The following is a 24,810-nucleotide window of genomic DNA, read 5'->3' as shown; positions in this document are numbered from 1 at the left end:
CTTTTTCTTTGACTACCTTTCCAAAAAGCTAGTGCTGGTCCCTTCCATGCAGTAAACACTTAATAGATACTTGTTGAATGAGATTCTCTAAAATTCTGCATTGTATGCATTTATGCCTTTAGTTACATCATTTATACCAGTATCTTCTTAGTCCTGGATGAAACTGAGAGTAAATGGAAATAATAAACATATGTCAGAAACGAGTTATGGAAGGTTATAAATGTCAGGATAAAAATCCTACTTTTAAGGACCTCTGCTTAACTAAAATGTTCTTCTTCATCAAACTTGCTTTTTAATCAGATTCTCCTTTTCCAGCTCAGTTGTACCTTCAAGAAGCACTGCAAATAAGCCCTTCAAAAACAGTTAAAAATCTAACCACAGAAGGATAAAGAGAGGTTTATGGAAATGTTAAGGTAAAAATGAAAGAGTTCCTGCCCTCAGAGGGGCAGATAGTCTATTATAATCTTGAGGAAAATAACCATAGTCCTTATAACCACAATATCAAGATGTAGAAAAAGAACTATACAACCATAAGATGCTTTGTGATACTTAATGTTGGTTTAACCTATTCAGCTTATAACTTAATATTCCAAAACTGGATCAACCCTTCACAAAACAGAGCTTTTCTTCCCTTGATTTTGCTTCTAAGAGAATACAGGTCAGCAAGAAAGATATCCAGCAAATTATTGCATATAGCAAAGTTGGAGTCTTACTACAAATGTAAGGATAGGTCAATAACAGGGGAAATAGTATAATTAGGCATATTAAAATCAAATTCTCTCAAATCACTTGACATGGAAAAAGCCTTTGGCAAAGTACAACACACATTTATGCTAAAAAAAAAAGCAACTACAAAACATAGGCACATAAGAACCTTCTTGATTATAGCTTAAAAGTATGTATCTAAATCCAAAACAGCATAATTCATAAAGGAAAACATGGTTATTTTCCCATACAAGTAGAGTAGTAAATCAGGGCTGCCTCTATTCTCACTTTTACTTGACTTTGTTCTACAGATGATAGTGATAGCAATAAAACAAGAGAAAGAAATTAAAGGAATAAATAAAATTATCCGTATTTGCTTGTAACACCAAGATTTACTTAGAAAACCTAGAGAATCAGCAAAGTAAGATAGTAGTATGCTGGTAAAAATTGCCTCATTTGTAGCTTCTGTTGATTTCTGTAAATATTCACACTGAAAATTTAACCATCAGAAAGCAGGTCTGAGCTGGCTCCAGCGCATTCCTAGATACAGTTATAAATTCAGTAGCATAGCATGCTACAAACAAAAATCAATAGAAATCAATAACCATTCTTTGTCGAAAAAATAAGATCCAAGAAGTAAGGGGAAACTCATTTATAAAAACAATAAAATTCATGAGCTATCTGAAAGTCAACTTACCAAAGCACAAAATCAAGATTATATAAATGCAATTAAAATATTCTAAAGAAATAAAAAATGATAGATAATTGGAAGAATATTCATTGCCAATGGTGGGACTTTGATAATATAATAAAAATGGTACAAGTGGATTCATTTACCACCAACCAAAGTATCAAAGGGGTAAATAATAATGCTAGACAAAATAATATTAAAATTCATTTGAAGGAACAAATGGTCTAGAATCTCAAGGGAAACAACAAAAATAAAAAGAAATAAAAAATAGAATAGCATATCCAAATTTTAATTTATGTTGTAAAGCCATTATCATCAAAATTATTTGATACTGGTGACAGAATAGAAATATTTAAAAAAAAACAGTTTAGTTGTATAAGCAAGAATAAAAAAAGAACTGATCTCAATAACATACTATCCTATAAATTTTAGGATATAAATGACTTAGAGATCTTCTTGTTTTTGAGAATTTCAGGAAAATAAAAACCCTGGAAAATGTCTTGGAAGGAACAAGGTTTAGTCCAACAATGTTTACTATGTACCACAATGAGTTTAAAATGGATATGTACCCTGAACATAAAAGGTTATAACATTTAAAAAAATAGGAAAGGTCAAGATTGGCTATCTTTCACAGATATGGATAGGGAGGACATTCTAAAGCAAATAAGGAATAGAGAAGATTACAAAGATAAAATCATTTAAAACAAACAGAATCCCTTTGAATCAAATTAAAAGTTCCTTCTAGCTATAAATCAATGATCTTATGGTCAATGACCCCATAAAAAGCTTTTGCATGAACAAAATCAATACAACTAAGATAAGGTGAAAAATGTTGATTGAGACAAAAATCTTTCCATCAAGTATTTCTGTTAAGAATCCAATATTCAGGGGCAGCTAGGTTGCACAGTGGATAGAGCACTGGTCCTGAAGTCAGAAGGACCTGAGTTCAAATCCAGCCTCAGACCAAACACTTGACACTTACTAGCTGTGTGACTCTGGGCAAGTCACTTCACCCCAATTGCCTAAAAAAGAGGAAAAAAAGTTTCAAAAAAAAAGAATCTCATATCCAAAATGTATAGGAAATTAAGGAATTATTGAAGAACAAGTTCCATTCTCCAATTGATATGTAAAGAATGTGAATACCTAGAGTTCAAGAGTAAGAGTGAACTTTTATCAATGCTATTGAAAATTATTCCAAATCACTAATAATAAGAGAGAGATAAATCAAAACAACCTTGAGGTTTCACCTTATATCTAGAAAATTATTTAAAATGACAAATGATGGAAATAATTAGTGTAAGAGGGAGGAAGGATGCTCAGATGAATACACCACTGAGGCTATAAATTACTCCAACTGCTCTGGAAAACAATTTGGAATTATGCAAAAATAATACAGACATCCATGGACATGTAGGCCATTCATTATAGATCTTGACACAGAACTACTCTTATTAATCTGAGATCTCATTTATAGCTCAAATTTATAAAGCACTTTAAAGTGTATGTATATCATCAGTTATTTTTATGTTTTAGAGATGAGGAAACTAAGTATCAGAGAAATTAATTTGCCCAAGGTCTCGCAGCTGGCAAAACAAGATTTCAGGAGGAATTTGGACACAGATCCTCTAAACTCTAAATTCAGCTCTTTGGTTACTGTACAATGTAGCTAATGATCATCCATAGAAAACTTTTCTTTGTCCTCCAGCAAATCCAGCACAGTGGGACCCCACCCAATATTCTAAAGTTCTTTGAGATGTCTTTACTTTCTATGGACACCAATTTATCACACAGGCTGTCAACCAGTAATCCCTCATCGTTGCTTATGCCCATAGTTGCTGTTGTTCAATTGCTTCAGTTGTGTCTGACTCTTTGTGACCCAGTTTGGGTTTTCTTGTCAAAAATACTAGTGTGGTTTGCCATTTCCTTCTCCAGCTCATTTTACAGATAAGAAAACTGGCAGTAACAGGATTCAGTGACATTCCCAGGGTCACACAGCTAGCGAGCATCCGAGGCCAGATTTGAATTCAAGTGTTCCTGAGTCCAGGCCCGACACTTGATCCACTGTACCACCTAGTTGCCTTTAGCCCTTATTCCTAGATATGTATTCTTTTTTATGAGTGCCCCTTGCCATGTGAGAACACTTATGCTCAGAATAAAAATCATTCAACATAATTAGAACTTCTGTTTTCTGTCCCTTTTTGGCCTCATCTTATTCAGATAATGTATTGTAGGGTTCAAGTTAAAGAGGGATTTCCTATCCAAGATAAAGGTTGGTGGATGATATTATAATGATTGCATCAAGACCTGATATATTTCAATGTCTACTAGAAGAGATCAATAGTCGCTCAGATTTTGGCCTGACCATCCACATGGGAAAATATTTAGTGGATGAAGAATTTCTATTATCTAGATTATGATAGGCAGTTGCATTACAACCTATAGAACTCATTCATCAGCAAATTGGGTTCAGAATTAAATAGGAGAGCAGTCTGTATTTTTTAATAGTATGAAGTGTCTTTTCCCCCTTTTATTTTCCTTATTGCTCACTTCTGATTCCCTCCCTTCTGATTTTGATTTCTTTGTGGGCTACATATCAAGGTATCTCAGCTTCTTCCACTCTGAGAAAATCATAGTTCACCAGCCTAGGTCTCTGCCCCACCTGACTTTTGGGTTTTCAGAACTGACCCCAACTGGATCCTATGCTCTTCCCTCAGGCTAGATGGAGTGTTGTCCTGGAGACCTGTCCCATTCCCTCCATTCATTAGTTCTTTGGCTCCACATTGGCAATTCAGAGACTGATTTCCCTAGCACTGGAAGTTCAGAGCTATCAGAAGTTCAATTGCTTTGCAATGTTATGCTTCCAAGTTCCAGTCCCTAGCAGGCTTTTGATCCTGAAGAATTATAGTTAACCTTACAACCTGAGCCTGGGGTTCCTATATCCCTAGAAACAGGGAGGGCAGATTGGGGTATAGTGGTGAGTTTTAATATAAGCCTATATTGTATCCTTGGATCTGATACTATAACCTCACTGGAGATAGCATAGGAATTGAGGGAAAGGTACTCTGTAAACTTAGGGTCACTGAGTGTCAGTTCCTAGATTTTGTGATTGTTGGGTTTCTTTTTTAACCTTCTTTTAGATACTTGGTGTCCCAGACCATGGAAACAGCTTCAGTTGCTTTATGTTTGGCACACAATTTCTGTTTTGGGGAAGTTTGAGAGTGTCCAGTCTGCCATCTTGTTGCTCATATGACCTAGAGATCCATAATAAGTGTTTATTGTTTATTGACTGACTATTGACAGGAAGATCAGCTAGATTTAAGCCCCGTTTCTAACACATACTGATTATTTGGCCTTGAGAAAGTCACCTGAAGTTTCAATATTCTAAATAATCTCTCAGGCTTTAAGTTGCAGACTGCTACTAGCCTACACTAGTAAGAAGGAGTTTCCTAATTAGGAATTTCCTATGCAAAAGGAAACACCAATTCAGTTGCATCCTAGTAACCAGAATGAAGGAGAGGATGGTCCCACCACCCTCCCCCATGATCAGAACAGACCTAGGATATTATATACAGTTCTAGATGTTATATTTTTAACAAGCTGCAGCAGATTGCAAAGTTAGCAATGAGGACAATGAGGAGACAGAGAACTGTGCCAGACACAGCTTGAAGGATATGAGGATGTTTGTATTGTAGAATTATAAAAAAAAGTCTTGGGATGACATAATAGATTTTAATATTTCAAAAGCTAAAGCTAGAAAGGACCTGGGAAGACATCTAGTCCAACTCCCCTATTTTACAGATGGGGAAAATGTGACCCAGGGAGATTAAGGAACACATGGGTAAAAACAGTTATGATGTCATTTGGAAGAGCAGTAAGATCTGCTTATCTTGGCCCTGGGGGTGTGTGGAACTAGGAGTTTACATGGAAATTCATTTTAGTTTACCTTAAGGAAACACATTTTGTGACTGGTTGTGGACAGAGTGCCAGCCCTGGAGTCAGGAGGACCTGAGTTCAAATCTGGCACCAGACACTTACTAGCTATGTGACCCTGGGTAAGTCACTTAACCCTGTTTGCCTCAGTTTCCTCATCTGTAAAATGAACTGAAAAAAGGAAATGGTGAACCATTCCAGTATCTTTGCCAAGAAAACCCCAAATGGTGTCACAGAGAGTCAGATATGACTAAAAGGACTCAACAATAACAAAAGGAAACACTTCACAATTAGAGCTATTTACACAACAGCATGGACTGTCTCCAGGGCAGTTTCCTATCACTGAGTATTCAAGCACAAGTCAGGGCTCGTGTCATATGTCATATGTGTCAGGGCTATCATAGTTATGCTTCATTATTTAGATATGGTTGTTTTGGATGACTAATGATGTCCCCTTCAAATCTGTCAATAAAAGAGGACCACTTTGGAGATGCTATGAGAAATGCAATTTGTGTATCCGAAAGAATCTGGGAACCAGCATCCAGGTTTTCTGTGGAGTTATATTCCAAATTCTGTATCATACTTTTCTCTTATGTGGGGTGCAAAATGTTAGTTCTGTGCTTGTCGACTATTTCATTGAGATTCCTGATATGGAATCAAAGAAAGCAACCAGTAACAAATGACTATCTTACTAGCTGCAATGCCAATGTGAACTATTCCAGAATTGTGTGTGCTTACAGATAAATAGTTGAAAAGATCCATTTATCTTTTGTATTTAGGTGAAGCTAGAGTTTGCTGGATAATCCACTTTTATATAAAGGTTTAAATGAGTAAGATGTATTGTGATAGTGAGAAAGAACAGATGGAGAGCCCCAGTGCTGCACTGGGAGCCCTGAAATGTTCAAACACCTAAGGGAAGGTCTCCAGGCCATTGAATAGACTTTTTAAGGAGGATTTCCTGAATATTATAGTGTAAATTAACTGACTAAGGATTGCTTTATTCTCTGCACTTAAACCCTCTGTGTCTACACAGTGCCTGGCCCATAAGTGCTTGTTGATTGCACAGGACGAGGAGCCAAGGATGTGTTGCTATCTGCACTAGAGGATGGTACTTCTATCAATGAGAATAAAGATTTGTGGCAGCATGCTGAAGTTTTAAAAGACCCTTTCCCAGCTCTGCCACTCGCTACCTTTCTGAGCTTCACCAAGTCATGCTTTGTCATCTCAGTTTCCTCATATTTAAAATGAAAGAGTTAGTTGAGATGACTGTGAAGACCCCTTATAGCAATACATCCTATCATCTTTAGTGTTAAATCCTATGACATAGGTAGCACAGTATTATACCTACTTTACAGTTGAGGAAACTGAGGCTCAGAGAAGTTATGTGACTTGACTAAGATCACAGAGGGTAAGTGATAGTCAGGACTTGTGCCCAGATCACATGATTCCCTGTACAGTACTATTTCTCCTGCCCCATGTTGCCTCCTATTAGTCCATTCCCTAGAGTAAATTTTTCAGTGTTTCACCCACACCCACAAACTCACAAATAAATAAGTGAGACTTCACCATTTCAAGAATCTATAATTTCATCAATGTGGAAACTCCCTCCACTGACACAAAAAGTCCTCCCACAACTTGATTGGCGGTCCTTAAGATTTTAGTGACTGAAACTTTCACCATCATGCAATCCACAAATGAAATTAAATATTTAAAAAATCCTGTCCAAGAGCTGGAAATTTTGTTCATAAGCCAGTGGAGTCATAAAACCTGCATTTCGCAAGAATTCAAAACCACTTTAGATGAGGAGGGAAAATGTTTATCCTAAGATTCAGCTGAAAGAGCCAACAGAGACACGGATCTGAATTTTGGTCCTAGTGTAGTGAGAGGCAGTGTGGTATAGTTGATTGAGTGCTGGACTTGAGGTCAGGAAGACCTGGGTTCTAATCCTACCTCAGACACTTGTTGGCTTGGTGACTCTGGGCAAGTCAATGAACTCTTCTGGCTCTCAGTTTCTTCATCTGTAAATTAGGAAGTTACACTGGGACTCCTTCCAGTCCTAAAAATATGATCCTATGATCTGAATCCTATGATCTCCCTTTCACAGAGTACTATAAACAATTACTTTGTCTCTACAACCCAGAATCACACATTTAGAAAGCTCAATAGAAAACCAATGTGAAACAGGAGCCTTGATGTCAGGGTCTAAATGAGGATTGATCTTTGAACCAAATCTTTGGCTGGTGATTTGCTTCTTGGCTGTGCTGAGCAATTCCAACTAAGAAAGGAGTATTGGAATGGTTCTACCTTGTCAAGAGAACTGTCTAAGCTAAGTAATGTTATCTGGGAACTTTTGAGCAATTCATGGGGTCAGTTATGAGGGAGCCATTGTAGATTTCTGTGAGAGAGCTGTTCTGTTTAAATGTGTTTTAAACAACTCAAAAGGAAAACAAGAGAAGCCACAGCAAGCATCTAAATCGTGGAGCTGAAGCCAAATCATAAAATACTGAGGCCTGCAGAGCTCAGACAGAGAGTGAATCTCTGCAGGTGTTGTTTCTGGATCTAGGCAAGAGAAGTAATCAGCTGGGGAAGAAATCTATGGAATAGGAAAAAAACAAAAAACAAAAAAGGCAGGTCTTGGGTTTAGGTAGATAGAGCAGTGGACAGAAGGTGGGCCTGGAGTCAGGAAGAACTGAGTTCAAATCTAACCTCAAATACTTATTAATTGTGTGACCCTAGTCAAACTGTTGTTTGTCTCAGTTTCCTCAAGTGTAAAATGGGGATGATAATAGCACCTACATCCCAGGGTTTGGTGTCAATCAGATGAGATGATATTTGTAAGTCCTTTAGCATAGAGCCTGGCACATCGGTAGACATTTAATAAATGCTTCTTGGCTTCCTTCTTTACTTCCTTTCAATTTGTGGACCATGAATTCAATCTCCCTTTTCTTTTGCTTTTTGCCTCTCACCACAAAGGAAAATGAGTTCAAAGGCTGGAAATTTTTCATTAAGAAGGATGGATATGGCCTGTCTTTTGAAGACTAGTGAGTAATTAACTCTCTACCTTTCTGATAAGTAGATCAAAAGTTGAAACCAGGCAAGCCTGAAAGGAATTTGGGTACCAAAACAAATGGTACCTACTAGGAAGGAAGCTACCCATTGTCCAAGGTCTGGGGTAGCACTCTAGATAAGAGAAGGTTCTTCTTCAAACAGAATAGGAAATCAAAGGTAAGTTATTTTGTAACCAATAACAGTTAAGTCAAGACAATACTTAACATATGCCTAGGTATTTGTGTTTCTTTAAATCTTGGTCTAAATGCTAGTGGATGATGATGATGATGGCAATAATACTAGTAATAGCTAGCATTTATAAAGCATGCTAAGGTTTGTGAAACACTTTACTCATATTGTCTCATTTGATTCTCCCAATAACCCTGTGGTATTATCATAATATCTCCATTTTACAAATGAGAAACTGAGGATGAGAAAGGTTAAGTGTCTTGCCTAGGATCACAGAATGAGGATGATAAGTTTATGAGGCAGAATTTAAACTGAGGTTTTCCTAACTCCTTCTATAGATTTCATAAACAGTACACAAATACTCCATACACAATGTTCCACTGTTCAGGGAATCAGAATCAAAACATTATCTAGTAAGCATTAAGATAAAAGGCTGCTTAGTTTTATCTTTGAGCCATTCCCTGAAAAAGATAGTTAGGAAGCACACAATTAAGGCCAGTCTACCTCTTGTTGGCTGGGCTATTTGACATTTAGATAAAATCTGAATTTGTTATGGGAAGCATTCTATCTCTGGAAAATCCAATAAACCATACAAAGCCTGTTAACTTACCCTGCTTCCATTCACTCCAGTGCAGATGACCAGAATTAGAAAACTCATTTTGAGTGATAAGACTGAAAGACTTGTAGAAGAAGAAAAATCAGAAATGATGTTTTACTGTCAGCAAAATGAAGATGTTATCCCTGTCTCCTGTAATATCACTGTGAAGAAAGGGTAAACTGATGCTTTTGATGGCCATGAATGGCCCCAGATATGGACACTTTTATTTCTATCAATAAAGACCTGATAGGTTTGTATGATATCATAGATTCATGATGCAATGGACTCATCATTACCGTAGATTCTTTTTGCTTCAAATAAATAAATAAAGATATAAGAAATTTATTAGCCAACAAACAATAGGAATACTTCAATGAAGATAACATTTTTTCTTTTAAATGTGTGCCCAGGAAACACCATTTTGGGGGATTTCTGACTAAACTGTCGGCCACTTGTTACTAAGTGAAGATTATATATGAATTTGTTCTATAAACCCAACTATGACAATTGATGTGGTAGGGCATTATGTCCAAACGATTTGTATATGTGGACATAAGATAATTCTAGGGAACTTTCATTGATGGTCTTCTGTTGATTAAAGGAACTCTAATTAATATTATTCTGTTCACCTTCTTCACTCTCTCTGGACCTCACTTCCTTCTCCTTGCCTATGGTATTAGCACTCTAGGAAACCTCTGCCCTGGGGTACTCCTCTCCTCATCAGTGACTCCTTCCACAGGATCATCACATTCAAAAAGACTCTAGGATTGTTTCATCTCTCTCTCCACCTTTTCCAGTTCCCATTTAGGCTTTGACTTATTTTATTCTATTAGAATGTAAGCTCTTGGAGAGTGGAGACCCTTTTACTTGCTAAACATATTTGTGTATATATGTATAACTGTGTGTGTGTGTGTGTGTGTGTGTGTGTGGAGAGAGAGAGAGAGAGAGAGAGAGAGAGAGAGAGAGAGAGAGAGAGTTAGTTCCTTGCCAAAACATGTGGTTGTGTTTCTTCTATATGATACAGAGCCTCCCCCCTCCTCCTAAATGGTGCCACGATAATTGTTTTGGGAAATAGAACATTTTCTTCAAGAATAATAATTATGATAGCAAAAACTTGTTGAGAAAGTTCTCAAGTCAGCAAATTCTAAATTCTAACATCTCCAAAGAAAATGTTTTTTTTATTTCATCCTGAAGAATGGCGAGGATATGCAAGACTTCTTGGTCCAGTAAATGTTTTAAATGGTTCAAGACCATCTTAAAAGTCTATTTTAAAAAGCATCTCTTTAAATGTTCCCACTTAAAGCATTATGTATATGTATATAATTGTACCAAACCATAACAATAGAAAAACTTTGACACTGATTGTTGAAAAGTTTGACCCAAGGATTTCATCAGGAATAACAGGAGTTGCTATCCTGGTTTCCCTGGCCTCTGTTTTGCTCTTTTAGTTTTTAAGAAGTTCAAATTTATTAAAGGATTCATGCTTGCAGAAAGTCAAAACAGAGTTGTTATTTTTTAAATACACACAAATATACGCATATACCTATATACAAGTATGTATAAAGATAATATATAATCACACCTCAAATTCACATATATGTGTGTTATGAATACATATGTGTGTGTATATGTGTATGTTTGTATGTATGCCCTTGAGGGACTATTTCAATTTATGTAGCTGCAAAAATGGGCATCACACATAGTGGATGAACATGGATTTTGTTAGCTTCTGAGTCAGCAAAATATTAGCCAAATGCATGGGAAAACTAGATATTTACAAAATAATACCAACTGCTAGGAGAGGCAATATGGTTCAATGATTAGAGTGCTGGTGGCCTCTGGTTCAAGTCTCACTTCTGATAGACTCACTGTGTGACCACAGACAAATCACTTAACCTTATACTGCACCAGGCAACTCTCTAAAACTATCAGGTGTCAATAACTTCCCTGTCTGTGTCTGCAAAAGAGAAGTTCCTCATAAGGAGTTCCCTATCCTGATGTAGTCAACAAAAAAGGGAAAACAAATCCATCCCTTGGATCTTCCCATCAGTTGTTGATTGAACCAACAGTGACTTTTGTTGGCTGCACTGAGGCTGGAGTCTGGGAACAATGTCAATTCATAGTCTATATCAGAGGGTTGACTTTATGATAGAAGACAGGAGTAACCAGCTATGAGAAAAGAGAATACCATTTATAAGAAGGGAAATTGGCATACCAGTTCCATCTGACTCGCTCCAAGAGAAATGATCGTTTTCTAACCAAATGAAGATTTTATGTTGCTATCTCCACATTTAATAAGATATTAGTTAATGGATAAGTCATCCTTAGAAGAGATGGTAAAGGGAATAGCAGATTAAGCATTTAAGGTTGAATATTCTTCTCCTTCATAGGTTGAATATCACAGGAATACTGCTAAGAAATCCTGAGGAGCTAGGCAGTTGTCCCCAATACAAATCAGTCCAATAAACATTTATTTAGTTCCTATTATGTGCTAAGTTCTGGGGATACAATTGATAAAAGAAAACCAGTCCCAGCTTTCAAGGAGTTTACAATATAAGGGGGGGAGACGGTAAACAAAAGGAGTCAGAAAAATGGGGAGGGGAGAGAGAGGGAGAGAGAGAGAGAGAAAGAAAGAGAGAGAGACAGAGAGAGAGAGAGAGAGAGAGAGAGAGAGAGAGAGAGAGAGAGAAAGGGTTACCAGAGGAACCTGGTAGAGACATCTTGTTCTGTGGAGTTGAATCCAGGCAGAGCAAAGTAGAGTGATCTGACAGTACAATTTCTGCCTTTCATAAAGGAATTCATTGAGATGAGTTTGGTACTCTGCCCTCCAATCAGAATGGAGAAGAGGCTAAGGCAGGTGATACCAATCAATGTTTGAGTTAGCAGCATGGTGGTTAGTTTAGAGGTGAGGAGTTCATCCTGGGAGGGACATTTTGTTCCATGGAGTTGAAAGCAGACAGGAGAGCAGAAGGGGCAGCTAGGTGACACAGTGGATAGAGTGCTGGGCCTGGAGTCAGGAAGACTCCTTTTCCAAGTTCAAATCTGGCTTCAGATACTTACTAACTATGTGCTCCTGGGCAAGTTACTTAACCCTGTCTGCCACATTTCCTCAACTGTAAAATGAACTGGAGAAAGAAATGGTAAGTGACTGCACTATCTTTTCTCTAAGAAAACCCCAAATGAGGTCATGAAGAGTTGGATACTACTCAACAACAACAGAAGTAGATTCAAAGTGGAGACTCCATGAACATCATCTTAGTGCTCCTCTCATCTAGGGCTGATCTGTTACTCAAAGGTTTAGGTTAATTTGGGGAAATGCAGCTCAGGAAAGCCTTCAGGTCTAAGGGAACTTAAGACCCGGTCTGATTGCCCTGGTTTTACTTTAAGCAAACCCTTCCAAACTGCCGGGACAATTTCATTTACCCTCTAGGTATGACAAATGACTCCCAAATCTAAGATCCCCTTGTCTACTGAGACCTAAACTTTTACTGCCAATTTGATAACTCTAAAATTAAGCTTATTATATATTAATCATATCTTTGCTGTGCCATTTCATATTCCTCTTTTTCACATGCCAAACTCCAGCTAAATAGGACTACCTTTACCCCTCCACCCCTCAAACACACACTATGTGTGAGTCTCCTGACTATGCCTTCATGTGAATAGTGTTCTGAATCTAGAAAGCTATCCCTCCTTCTCTTGGCCTACTAAATTCCTAACCATCCTTTAAAGCATTATTCAAATGTTTCCTCCTGAATAAAGCCTTCCCTGATCCTTACCCACCATCAACAATGACTTTCTCTCCCCATGTTTTACCTAACACAACCCTTTATCTTATAATGCTCTTATGCACTTATGCAATTTCATGTATTATGAATCACCATATAAGTATTCATTAAACACCTATTGTATATCAGGCACAGTATCTCTGGAGATCCAAATACAAAAAGTGAAACAATACTTACTTGTAAGGAGATGTATTTCAATCCCCTATTAGAATAAGTTTCAAAAGAATTGGGGAGTATCTTACCTAAACTTTTATCTTCCTTAGTTTTCTGTATACTCTAGGCATCTAATACATGTTTGTTGACTAAATGCATGATTTAATTGCTGCAGGGTCACCCTGGCTGGCCTCTAGAGACAAGGGACATTTTTCCACCATATTATTTGGCCACATCTTGTTTATGGAAAGAAGGAAGGAAGGAAGAAAGGAACAGAGGGAGGGAGGGAGGAAGAAATGAAGGAAGGAAGGACTTACTAAGTATTTGTAATGTGCCAAATACATGCTAACCACTTTTACAAATATTTCATTTGATCCTCACATCAACCCTGAGAGGCAGAGCTATTATTGTCTATGTTTCACAGATGAAGTAACTAAGCTAAGGCAGACAGATGATAAGGGAGCTGCTCAGGGTCACTCAGCTAATAAAAGCCTGAGGTTTAATTTGCACTCAGGTTTTCCTGTCTCCAAGCCCAGTGCTCTATTCACTGTGCCACTTAGCTGCCTCTAATGAGAATTATATTATTATTGTTTTATTTTGGTTTTTTTTTTTTTTGCAACAGGATTACTAACTAGTAGTTCCAAAGGATGTTATAGATAATTTACCCAGATTTTAGAGAAGCATTTGACAAAATCTTTCATACTATTTTTCTGGAAGAGATGGAGAGATGCAGCCTAGAAGATAATATAATTAGGTAGATTTGAAATTGGTTGAATGGTCAGAATCAGAGAAGAATGGTTCAATGTTGACAGGGCAGGATGTCTGCAGTGGAGTGCCCCAGGGCTCTGTCCTTAACCCTGTGTCATTTAATTGTTTTTAATCAAAGTTATTTACACTCTTTGTAGCATAATACGCTAAAAAGCAATGTATCTAACCTCACTCTGAAATTGACACAGGGATCAGAAAACTGTATCTTGTGAAGAATATATGAGAATTTCCCAGGGCTGACTTCATTTTAGTATAATAGACGCGTTCCTGAAAAGCAAATCAAACTTTGAAAAACTAAATGATATTTTAAATGCATAAGGAAACTGTAGGAAATCCTTTTGTAAAGTAAACAATTAAACTTTATTTTTGAAATCTCTTTTTTGGGGTAAAAATATTTTTCCCTAATACAGTGATGTTTCCGTTAGCAAATCCTTCAAGAATAAAACTTCCTTCAAACAAAATTGTCATGGATCTAGTGGGTAGCAAGGCAGGTCTGGTCTCCTCATCTTTGGGTTGGTGGAATGGTAGTTAAAATTTTCTCAAACATAGGTCTCTCTTGGGTGGATCTTACTACAGTTGGGGAGGTACTCTTAACAATTATACAGGTTTATAAGATCATAGAATCATAGATTTGGAGCTGGGAGGCTCTTTATATGACATTGAGTCCAACTCCCTTACTTGACAGATGAGGAAGATGGGCACTAGGGAGGTAAATTAATTTGCCCAAAGTCATACAAGCTGTATGCATTAGAAGTAGAATATAAACTGGGTCCTCTGCCTTCAGAGTCAGTATTCTAGGTTTTGGTGGAGGAGTGTTTCCAGAGCTATTACCACATGCATCTGGATGGTGGACAGATCTGAGTTAGGCAGCCATCCTTAAAAGCACATGGTGAAGACGAGGGAGCAGAGCCCTTCTTATTTGAATGTGAGATGAAACAAGAGCACACTAACTAAGTATTCCACAGAAGACAGCCACATCTTTCTATTCATCCCTCTCCCCTCTCAATTATTTCTCCCTCCTGCAATGCATTTTCTGACAATAAAGTGTGGCACTAGGAAAAAAAAATCCTTTTCATTAATGAAATCATTAAGCTACATAATTTGCTAAAAGCAAGGTATACCTGTAATGCAATTGAAAATATGCAAGATTAATAAAGTCCAGTGAGGTTGTCATTCTGTGATGAACAGTTTCATATATGCATCTAGGAGAAAGATTTTTTTGGGGGGGAAAGGAGGCTTCTATTTCTAAATAATTACTATAGTATTAATTAGCTCCAAGAAACTCAGCCTTTCGAGATCCAAGAAGTAACACAGTAACACCCACATTGTGCAATGACTAATATTGATAGGCTTAACCCGTCTCAACAACACAAGGATCTAAGACATCTCCAAAGGCCTCATGATGGAAAATGCTATCCACATCCCAAAAAAGAACTATGGAGTTTGAATGCAGATCAAAACATATTATTTGCTATTTATTTTTCTTCTGTTGTGTTTTGTTTCCTCTTTCTGGTGGTTCTTCTTATTGGTTCTAATTCTTACTTACAACATGACTAATGTGAAAATATGTTTAATAGGAATGTATAAGTATAGCCTATATCAGAATGTGTGCCATCTTGGGGAGGGAGGTAAAGAGAGGGGGAGAAAAATTTAAAACTCAAAAGCTTATGGAAGTGATTGTTGATAAAGCAAAATAAATTAATAAAAAACATAAAAAAAGATTCATGAAGTCACATCAGAATTAGAAGAGACATTTAGTCCAACCCATACCTGAACAAAATCCCTCTCTATATCACACCTAACAAGCAGGCAGTCAGGCTTTGCTTGACTTTAGGTGAGGAGGAATATATTACCTCTGAAAATAATCCATCCTACTTTAGAATTGCTCCTCAGACACTTGCTAGCTGTGTGATCCTGGGCAAGTCACTTAACCTCTCTCTGACCCAGTTTCCTCATCTGTAAAATGGGGATAAAAGTAACACCTACCCCTCTAGGATTGTTGTGAGGACAAAACAGGATCATATTTATCCAGCCATCATAAAGAGCTATATAAGTACTAGTTATTATTATTATTATTACTATTGTCATTGTTTTTATTGTTAAAAAACTATTTCCTTCTATTCAGCATAAGTGTACCTCACTGTAACTTATAGAATGATACAATGATGATCTAGAGCTGGAAAGGAGTTTAGAAGTTATACATAGTCCATTTACAGATGAGGCAACTGATGTACAGAACTAAGTTGCTTGCCTAGACAAGTCACTGGTAGTAAAAGAAGTGGTATTGGTGTTCTTCTGACTCCAAATATAGTGCTCTGAAAACTACACCATGAGACCTCTCAACGGGGCATAGAAACTCATTATAATAACTTGAGTATGTCTTTCATGAGCCCTCTAGGAACCAGCTTTCTCACAGCACACATTTGTGTTTTTGTGTTTATTGCCTAAGGAATGTTTGTGTTGGGTGATATTGTGTGTGTGTATGTGTGTTATATTATCTCTAATGGAAAGGTTTGTGTGTCTAGGTGTGGACTCCATTATAAAAGGATTTCCTTCATTATCACTGAGCTCTAAAGGGACAGTGCTCCATTGAAAAACAATTATCCACCAATTCTGCTATATTTGTTTAAGCAGCATACTCTACCTAGTTGAGTATTTGATTCTGCATAGCATATGCCCTCCTAGAACTAATTTCACAACATCCACTTCTGGACACACAAGCCCACAAAGGGCACAAAAACTTTTCCTGCTACTGTCCATGGCATCCCTTTTAACACCTCCTCCAAGAAAAAGAAAAACCACCTAAAGTTGAAACCTTTTTTTGACAAAAATCCAAAATAACAATAATCACTACCATCACCACCACTATCACCACCATCATCATCACCACCACCACTACCACTATGATCATCATCAAAGCAGTAGACTCGAGTATAAGGTTCCTAGTTCTGCCTTCTAGAGACAAGCAGAACATGTCTAATTTCTCTATGACACACTAGCATTTCAAATACTTTAAAGCAGTTATCAACATTACTTCTCACCCACATCTTTGCTTCTCTAAATCAACCTTATTTCATTCAAATGGGGGGGAAGGAAGAAGGGAATAAACATTTATAGAATACCTACTATGTTCCAGGCACTGTGCTAAACACTTTACAAATATTATCTCATTTGATCGTCACAGCAACCCTGTAAGACATATGCTGCTTTTATACCCATTTTACAGTTGAGAAAACTGAGGCAAACAGAGGTTAAGTGATTTCTTTAGGGTCAGACAGCTGGTAAATGTCTGAGGCAGGATTTAAATTTAAGTCTTCCTGATTCTGGGCCCACTTCTCTACAAACTGTGCCACCTGGCTGAAAGTCATTGTATGGCATGACCCCACACTCCATCACTTTGGTTAAGTAGTAGGACAGTGCAATGGAAAGAATCCTTGATTGGAATCAGAATGGCTGGGTTTGAATCCCATCCTTGTCACTCACAACCTCGTTGACCTTGGGAAAATCACCTTCTTTCTCCTTATCGGTAATATGAAGGGATTAGAACTGTTTGAGAGTTCTTACCATTTTTTGTGTGTCACAAATCCTTCAATAGGCTGATGAAACCACCGGATCCCTTCTCAAAATAACATTTTAAATGCATAAAATAAAATTATAAAGGAAATCAGTTATATTGATTTTTTTTAAAGTTCACAGTCCCAAGTTAAGAACCTCTGGTCAGTGGATTATTCTAACGCACCCTCCAGGTCAAAATCTATGACTTTTTCATCACTCCTCTGGATGCTCAGAAATGGTTTAGGTATCCCTCTATTAAGACAGATAATATGCCCTTAGGAGATGATATTCCTGAGTTGTTAGAGCTGAAAAAAAATAGCAGTATGCTACTTTATGCAGGTGAGCCCCTCTGATCTAGCCAGGTTGTTCAGATGAAAAAAAAACACATTGTCCATTTTAGTCTATCATATCATTTGAGAGGATACTAGACTTAAATTATAAGGATAATAGAAGGAACCTGAGAGATCATCTATTTCAACTTTCCCCCTTCATTTTACACATGAGATCAAGACTTGAAATGGTTTGCTCCAGGTCACAGATCTAGGACTAAAATCCCTTATTTCTGACTCCAGTTCCAAAAGTCACTCTGCTCTGTTTTCTAACATTAGCGAAAAGACATCTAAGCTTAGAGAGAAACCAAACAGATCACTTGGATTATGCAAAAGATTTGATTTTGCAAAGTTCCATTTCATTAATACATGTCATATATGGAAAGAGAGATGGTCCTAAGTTCAAGACACACACTCAAAGACACTCCTTCATGCTCATTCATGAGTGGTAGCCAAGGGTTTTTTATAGTATTCTTGAAACCATGAGCCAGAACAAATTCTTTTTGGTTCTCACTCTTCTGAACCTCCCAATGATAGTGCTAAGAGCTAACATTTATATCACACTTAACTATGTGCCATGACCTGGGATAAGCCCTTCTAACTTTGGGCTGTAAGTGATACATATTGGTGAGAGTGAAAAGATAAAAAGAAAGAGAAAAATTAAGCCATGACCACCCTAAGGAAAGCAACAAAAATTGAAAACCCAGGAATACTATATTTACAGTCTGTGTATACCTAAAAAACTATATGCAGAGTGTATGAACTATGTATAATCTTCCTAAATATGGAAGTGCATATACCCATATGTGATCTTCTCCTGGTGATAATGACTAGGCTATAGTATCCCTGTGAAGGATGTTCTTATCATTAACTTCTTTGGGAAACAATTCATCTGACCAAATTATAATACATCTAGAAAATTACGGTGCAGCAATTTTTCTATGTACATATATACATATACACATACCTTCATACATACACATGAGAGGCAACATGGCATATTGAATAGAGAGCTGAACCTGAAAAAATCAAGATGTGGTTCAAGTCCCTCTTTAGATACATATCTAGAATGTCACCCTAGGCAAATCCCTTAACTTCAGAAAACCTTGAGCCACTCTCTAAAACTAAGTTGAAGAATAGTTACCAGTTTGCATTGGTAGAAGGCAATCTTTACCAGGAGTTCAGAGCATGAATGAAACCACAGGTCCAAAATATAAGGGAAAATATGATTACAAATAATATATTTTAAAGAAGTTAGTTGTAGACACACTTTCCCCTTCATGGTTCATAAGCTTCATATAAAGGCAAGATAATTAGTCCTTTTAATTTCTATAATATTACCATTAAACATCAGCCAAAGGAGCATCTAATCAAAAAAAGATGTTCGATATGAATTGTTGTTCAGTCATTTTCAATTGTGTCCACCTCTCTATGACCCCATTTGGGGTTTTCTTGTCAAAGATACTGGAGTGTTTTGCCAATTCCTTCTCCAGCTCATTTTATAAATGAGAAATTGAGGCAAATAGGGTGACTTGCCCAGGATCACACAGCTAATAAGTGTTTTGGGCCATATTTGAACTCAGGCTGATGAGTCTTCCTGACTCCAGACTATGAGCTCAATCTGCCACGCCACCTAGTTGCCCCTAGATAGGAGCTAGCTTTAGTTTCTACCAAGAGAAGTAGATTTTTCCAATCATATGTGACCTCTTCTGAACAACTTTCACTAGTTAGAGCTGATTTTCCTTTCAACTAAAGATAAACTAGTAGATTAGTTAATCAACTCTAACAATAAAGGATGTACTTTTTGAAGTGTTAACAGATAGAAAATTAAAATATCACATTACAAAACAATCAGCTAGCTACTATCAGGTTATAAGGGTTCATATTATCCATCTATTGCATTTTGTCTTATAGAAAATGTCCTAATACATGGTACACATTTTTATTTTATTGTTGAGTCATTTCAGTTGTGTGTGACTCTTCATGACCCCATTTGGAGTTTTCTTGGCAAAGATTCTGGAGAGGTTGGAATTTCCTTCTCCAGCTCATTTTACAGATGAGGAAATTGAAGCAAATAGGATTAAGTGATTTGCTGAGGGTCACAGAGCTAGTAAGTGTCTGAGGCTGGATTTGAACTCATGAAGATGCATCTTCTTGACTCAAAGCCCAGTGCTCTATCCACTGCTCCACCTAGATGCCATACATTTTATGTTGCCAGATTTTTATTAAATATTATCCTATTTCATTAAATAAATAAAAAGTAATCTTTCATTCTTATTGCATCATGACTATATTTTAAAATTAGGGCAATTTTTGAAGTTTATTACTATATCACAAGAACTAACTGCACAGATTCAGTGTTTGTGAAGGTTGGTAGTGTGGTTTGATTGGATACCTGTTTTCTTAAACACATAACCACATTTTCTAAATTCTGTTTTTCTTTAGAATTACTGACAATGTAAAAAAGACAAATAATGATAGTGTACCTTATACTATATTAGAAAATATGCTAATATATACCACAGCATAATAATGCCATTTGTTTTATTACAGGCTTTTTTTCTAGGGAATAGGAGAAAATGTAGAGAAGTTATGCCTACAACAATTACAAAGGAATAGAAAAACCCGAAGATTTTTTTCCATGCCTAGTCCAACCAATGGGAAAAAAATGAACATAAGAAGTTTTAGAATAAGAAGGACAAGGACTGGGAATGATTTTCAGGTGCTGAAGTTATAATTAGCAACTAAATCATCTCAATACTGAAAATATGTTATCAACTGGAGTGAATACAACATTCATCAGAGGACGCTACTGTATCTGTGGTCCTGATTGCAACAGTGTTTATGGCTGAGTCTCTGCTTGTGGTGATGTTTCCTAATTCTCATCTTATTTAGAGCATTACAGCTAGTGATTCAAACACAGCTCTTAAGAAAACAAGACTTACTGAGGGTTTTTTTTTTAGCTGTAAACATTGAGAAAAGAAGTCATTGCTAAGGCAGGCCTTCTAGATCATCCATTCTTTTTTTTTTTTTAAATTGTGCCATTTATTGTCAAATGTCACACAAAGTTTTTTTTTTTTTTTTAAAGTGGAAGCTTTCAAAGCCCATAGAGTACAGGCCTCACCACTGCTATAAAATTGAGTGTGTTTGTATTCTTGTTAATACTTGTGTGTTCTGAGACATTTTCCAGTTAAGAAATAGATTGAAGCATTATTCATGATTTTAACATTGGGGATAGGGATAGTAATAGAGAAGGAAGAATGAAAATTGCCATCTCCTTATAAGAGAAAGTCTTCTTGCCTTAACAGTCTTAACAATGTATCTCTCTGATTATGATGTTATTCTGAGACCCAGCTATAGGAAAATGTATTCTTACAATAAGGATTAAATCATTACAAACCCTATCATTATCGTTAGAGCACTCCAAATTTATCCCCTGAAATAGGTAGATCTCTGGGGTGTTCTTGGGAGGATTCATCACATGGTGTACTCCTTTCAACTTCAAGCTGCAGGCAAAGAAATTATAAGTACCCATTATCTTCCAGTTATATTTTTATCAATAATTACTCTCTAGATCAATTTTTTAAAAACTTTCTAATTGTAAATTTATATGCATTGTCAAAAACAAATATTATTTTGTGAAACTTTGACAAAAGTTCAAGATAGCAAGTATTATATTTCAGTGATATTGTGAATGGTTGAGGGTGTACATACACACACTATCTGGGGCATCCTTACAGTTGAGTCTTATTAAGGAGCAGTGTGGTAGTGGAAAAGAGGGCTGGATTTAGACTGAGAGGTTATGGATTCAACTCGGTTGCTTACTACCTGTGTGATATTGGACATGCCAATGAATGTCTTCTGGGCTTGAGTTTCCTCATATGTATAATGAAGAGACTGCACTGTAAGTTCTCCTGCAACTCTCAATTTATTACCTTAAACACCTAAACAAGTAGTGTGACATCATGGATAGAGAGAGGTGGCCTCAGAAATGTGAAGGCACATCCTGGCTATGTGACCCTGGGTAAGTCTCTGTACTTCCCCATGCTTCAGGTAGGTTTTAAAGACATTATAGAGAAGGTGCTGAACTGTATTAATAAATTCTTCATTGGGAGCTCCCTACTCTAATGAAATCATAGGCCTGGTAAAAAAAAAAAACACAGGATGAAATTGAATTTTACTGTTATCAGTCAGATGTTTCTAGAACATACAAAGATCAGTAAAATGCTAAAGGTAATATAACAAAAAGCACTAAAAAGAAGGTAAGTGCATGTTAACATCAATTAACATGAAGAAATATTTTTTAAAAATCAAAGTGAACACCATGTCCTCCTTTCTATCTGAACTTTTGCACCCAGTTTTTATACAGCAAAGTCCAAGAGTTTATTCCTTTTATAGTGGTATGGATCTAGATTTCAGCATAATTAATCTTTCTCATAAATCTACTCCAAGGAACACAAAGTCCAAATTAAAGGGTAATAGTACTCAACCACTGAGAAAGCTACTGATAAATAATTCTCTGACCATCTCAGAGCGGGGAGAGAGGACAAGGGGACAAGCAGAACATGATATTAATATAAATGGAGGAAATTCGGGGTAGAAGGGTGAGGGAAGAGGCACAGGAGTGCAATTGAACTGTGTTGGGGGATGAAAATGCTAGAGGGACTGGCCCAAAGCTCCGCTGATAGCTTTGAAAATTAAGAGCCAGGAAGATCTGGGATCTGGCCATGGTACTGAACAAGATCTCGCAGTTGAAAGCCTTAGTCAACAAGTATTGGCGAAATATACTTTTCATTTTACGTGAAGAAAAAAAAAATAACAACAGCTGTCATTTGAAGTAAAACTTCAGCTACTCCTATTTCCCCCCCAAAATCCTGAAAGGTATTTCCCATCTTCAAAACTTCCTTAAACCACCATTAAGGTTTGCAACCTACATCCATCTATTCTCAAAGGCTGTCCTTGAGGGCAAGAGAAATTTCAGTCTTAACCTGGCAATGAAAGGACTGGTATTGAGAGTCTGACAAACAATACAAAACCCTTTCCAGTATTCAAATACGCTTGGAAAATAGGATTCGCTCTTTCCTGTAAGCACAGATGCGCAGTTTTACAGTACAGCAAACAGCTCATTTTATCCCACTATTGAAAGAATGGAAAGGACTATGTATAAAGATCCCCAGGGTGTGTGTGTGTGTGTGTGGAAGGGGGAGAAACAACTATAACCAGGGTTGTCCTAATATTGTTGGGCGATGGTTGACGATTAAATAGCCTGCACAATTACCCTTGCTTCTTCATTCCACAAACCTGCATGGGAAAGTCCAATCCAATAACAAAACAGTTTCCTCAATCAATCTCAGGGGAGGCTAGCCTTCCCCGGGGGTTGTTTTCAAACCCAAGAAGTGCAGAGAATGGTCAAAAAATAAAACCACCCGAAAGTGCAAACACCATATCATGCAGTTAAGTCAAAGCTCAGTGCAAAGGAAGCCTACCCTAGAAAGGAAAGAAAACCGCTCAGGTCAAGGGAAAACGGGGAGGGGAAAATAACCCATGCGATGGTGTGGTAGTCTTTTAAAAAAGAATATATAATCCAACGTGTTCGACCCCAAGACTTACGTGTTCCGTCAAACCGAGTAGCTATGGTATCAAGGAAGGTGTTCTGAGGTGCCAGTAATCCCTTCATAACAGGCATTTTTCCAGCGTGGTGTAAAATTCTCCATCAAAGTTTGTGTGGAAGGGTGGTTAGGAAAGAAAGTGAAAAGAAGGGAGGAGGGAGAAGTAATGACGGGAGAACTGGTGAGAGAGGGAGGTTAAAGTGGGAAATGAGGAGAGAGGAAGGGAAGGCTGAGTGAGGAGCGGGCAAGGGAGTTCTTAGCCGCGGGTGCGGTGCTCTCACTTGACCCAGCCCTGGGAGCGCTCTCCACGCCCGCCCGCACATCCAGGCTCAAACCCGCGCAGACTCCCTCCTCTTTCTCTTCCTATGCCAGCTGCCAGAGTTCTCTACCTTCCCTCCAGCTGCAGCTGTGCCCGATAGGCGCCGCCGCACGGCCAGCCCCCCGCCCACCCAGGGCTGGCAGAGCGGGGCCAGAGGCGCCACGTCCTGCCTCCCGAAGAGGTTGGAGTAGGGCTGCACACAACCGAGGCTGGCGGCCCTGGCAGCTGGGCAAAGAGCTCCTGGCTGGAAACGCGAGAGTTGCTCCCCCCGCCCCCAGGAGCCAATGAACAAAGCCCCCTTTGTTTCTGCTCAGTCCCTCTCCCTGGGAACCTCGAGCCTCGTGGGTGTGGTGTTCTGGAAGGGGAGGAGACAGGTTGACTCAGGTACCCCAGCCTCCGCTGGGCCACTCACTACTTGAGCGTGGGCGGGTAGGCGGTGGGTCGAGGCAGTGGGATGCCCAGTGGACTTAACCCTCTCTCCCCCTACCAATAACCTGCCTTTGGACGCCCTCGTGGCCCAAAGAGGAGCTTTGACAGACTTTGCCGTGAGGCTCTCTCTCCCTTGAACACCTGAGCTGGAGGAGACTTCAAGAGTGTCCACAGTAATCACAGCAATTATGGCGGGGCTTTTGTTTGGTTAAATGCAGTAGTTCCTTGGCCCCAACTACTCGGCCAGCTGGAGGCGGAGGAGACCTCCTGCAGGGATCCAAGCCCTAACTAGGCTGGGGGGCCAGCTCTAGGTTGAGACTTCCCTTTGCCCAGGGCTCCTAACCTCAGAAGGGACAACCTCCAGGTGACGGAAGGGGAAGTCTTTAACAAAGAAAAGCCCAACTTCTGAGAGAACTAGACGCCCCCTCCACGGTGGGGACTTCCTCCTCTTCGGCTCTTCGTGGGAAACCCCTGAGGGACCCAGTCAAGCCTGTAGGCGAGAGGAAAGGGGAGGCTTCCAGCTTTCCGGTGTGTGCTACGAGAGCGGACCATGCGGAGCTGTTGGGCTTGGCAATAAAATCCAAGAAGAGAGGGAGAGAGGGAGGCGGGGGCGTAATTGGAATGTGGAAAGGGAGAAATGCACACGCACACACACACACACACACACACACACACACACACACACACACACACACACAC

At 38.3% G+C, this 24,810-nt stretch overlaps 1 protein-coding gene across 1 annotated transcript in view; it reads right to left on the bottom strand.

Moving 5' to 3' along the window:
* Window positions 1-23,440, bottom strand: part of KCNH8 (potassium voltage-gated channel subfamily H member 8) — a 406,714-nt gene extending 383,274 nt beyond the window's left edge. The window contains exon 1 of the mRNA XM_027872528.1: window positions 23,365-23,440. Coding sequence (XP_027728329.1) covers window positions 23,365-23,440 — 76 coding nt within the window. The remainder of the gene's footprint in view (window positions 1-23,364) is intronic.
* Window positions 23,441-24,810: the final 1,370 nt, after the last annotated feature.

The sequence above is a fragment of the Vombatus ursinus genome, unplaced genomic scaffold, assembly GCF_900497805.2.
Source record: "Vombatus ursinus unplaced genomic scaffold, bare-nosed wombat genome assembly UNPS02014799.1, whole genome shotgun sequence".
NCBI classification, from domain to species: domain Eukaryota; kingdom Metazoa; phylum Chordata; class Mammalia; order Diprotodontia; family Vombatidae; genus Vombatus; species Vombatus ursinus.
The sequence above is the reverse complement of the archived record's forward strand: the minus strand, read 5'-3'. Positions and strand labels throughout refer to the sequence as shown.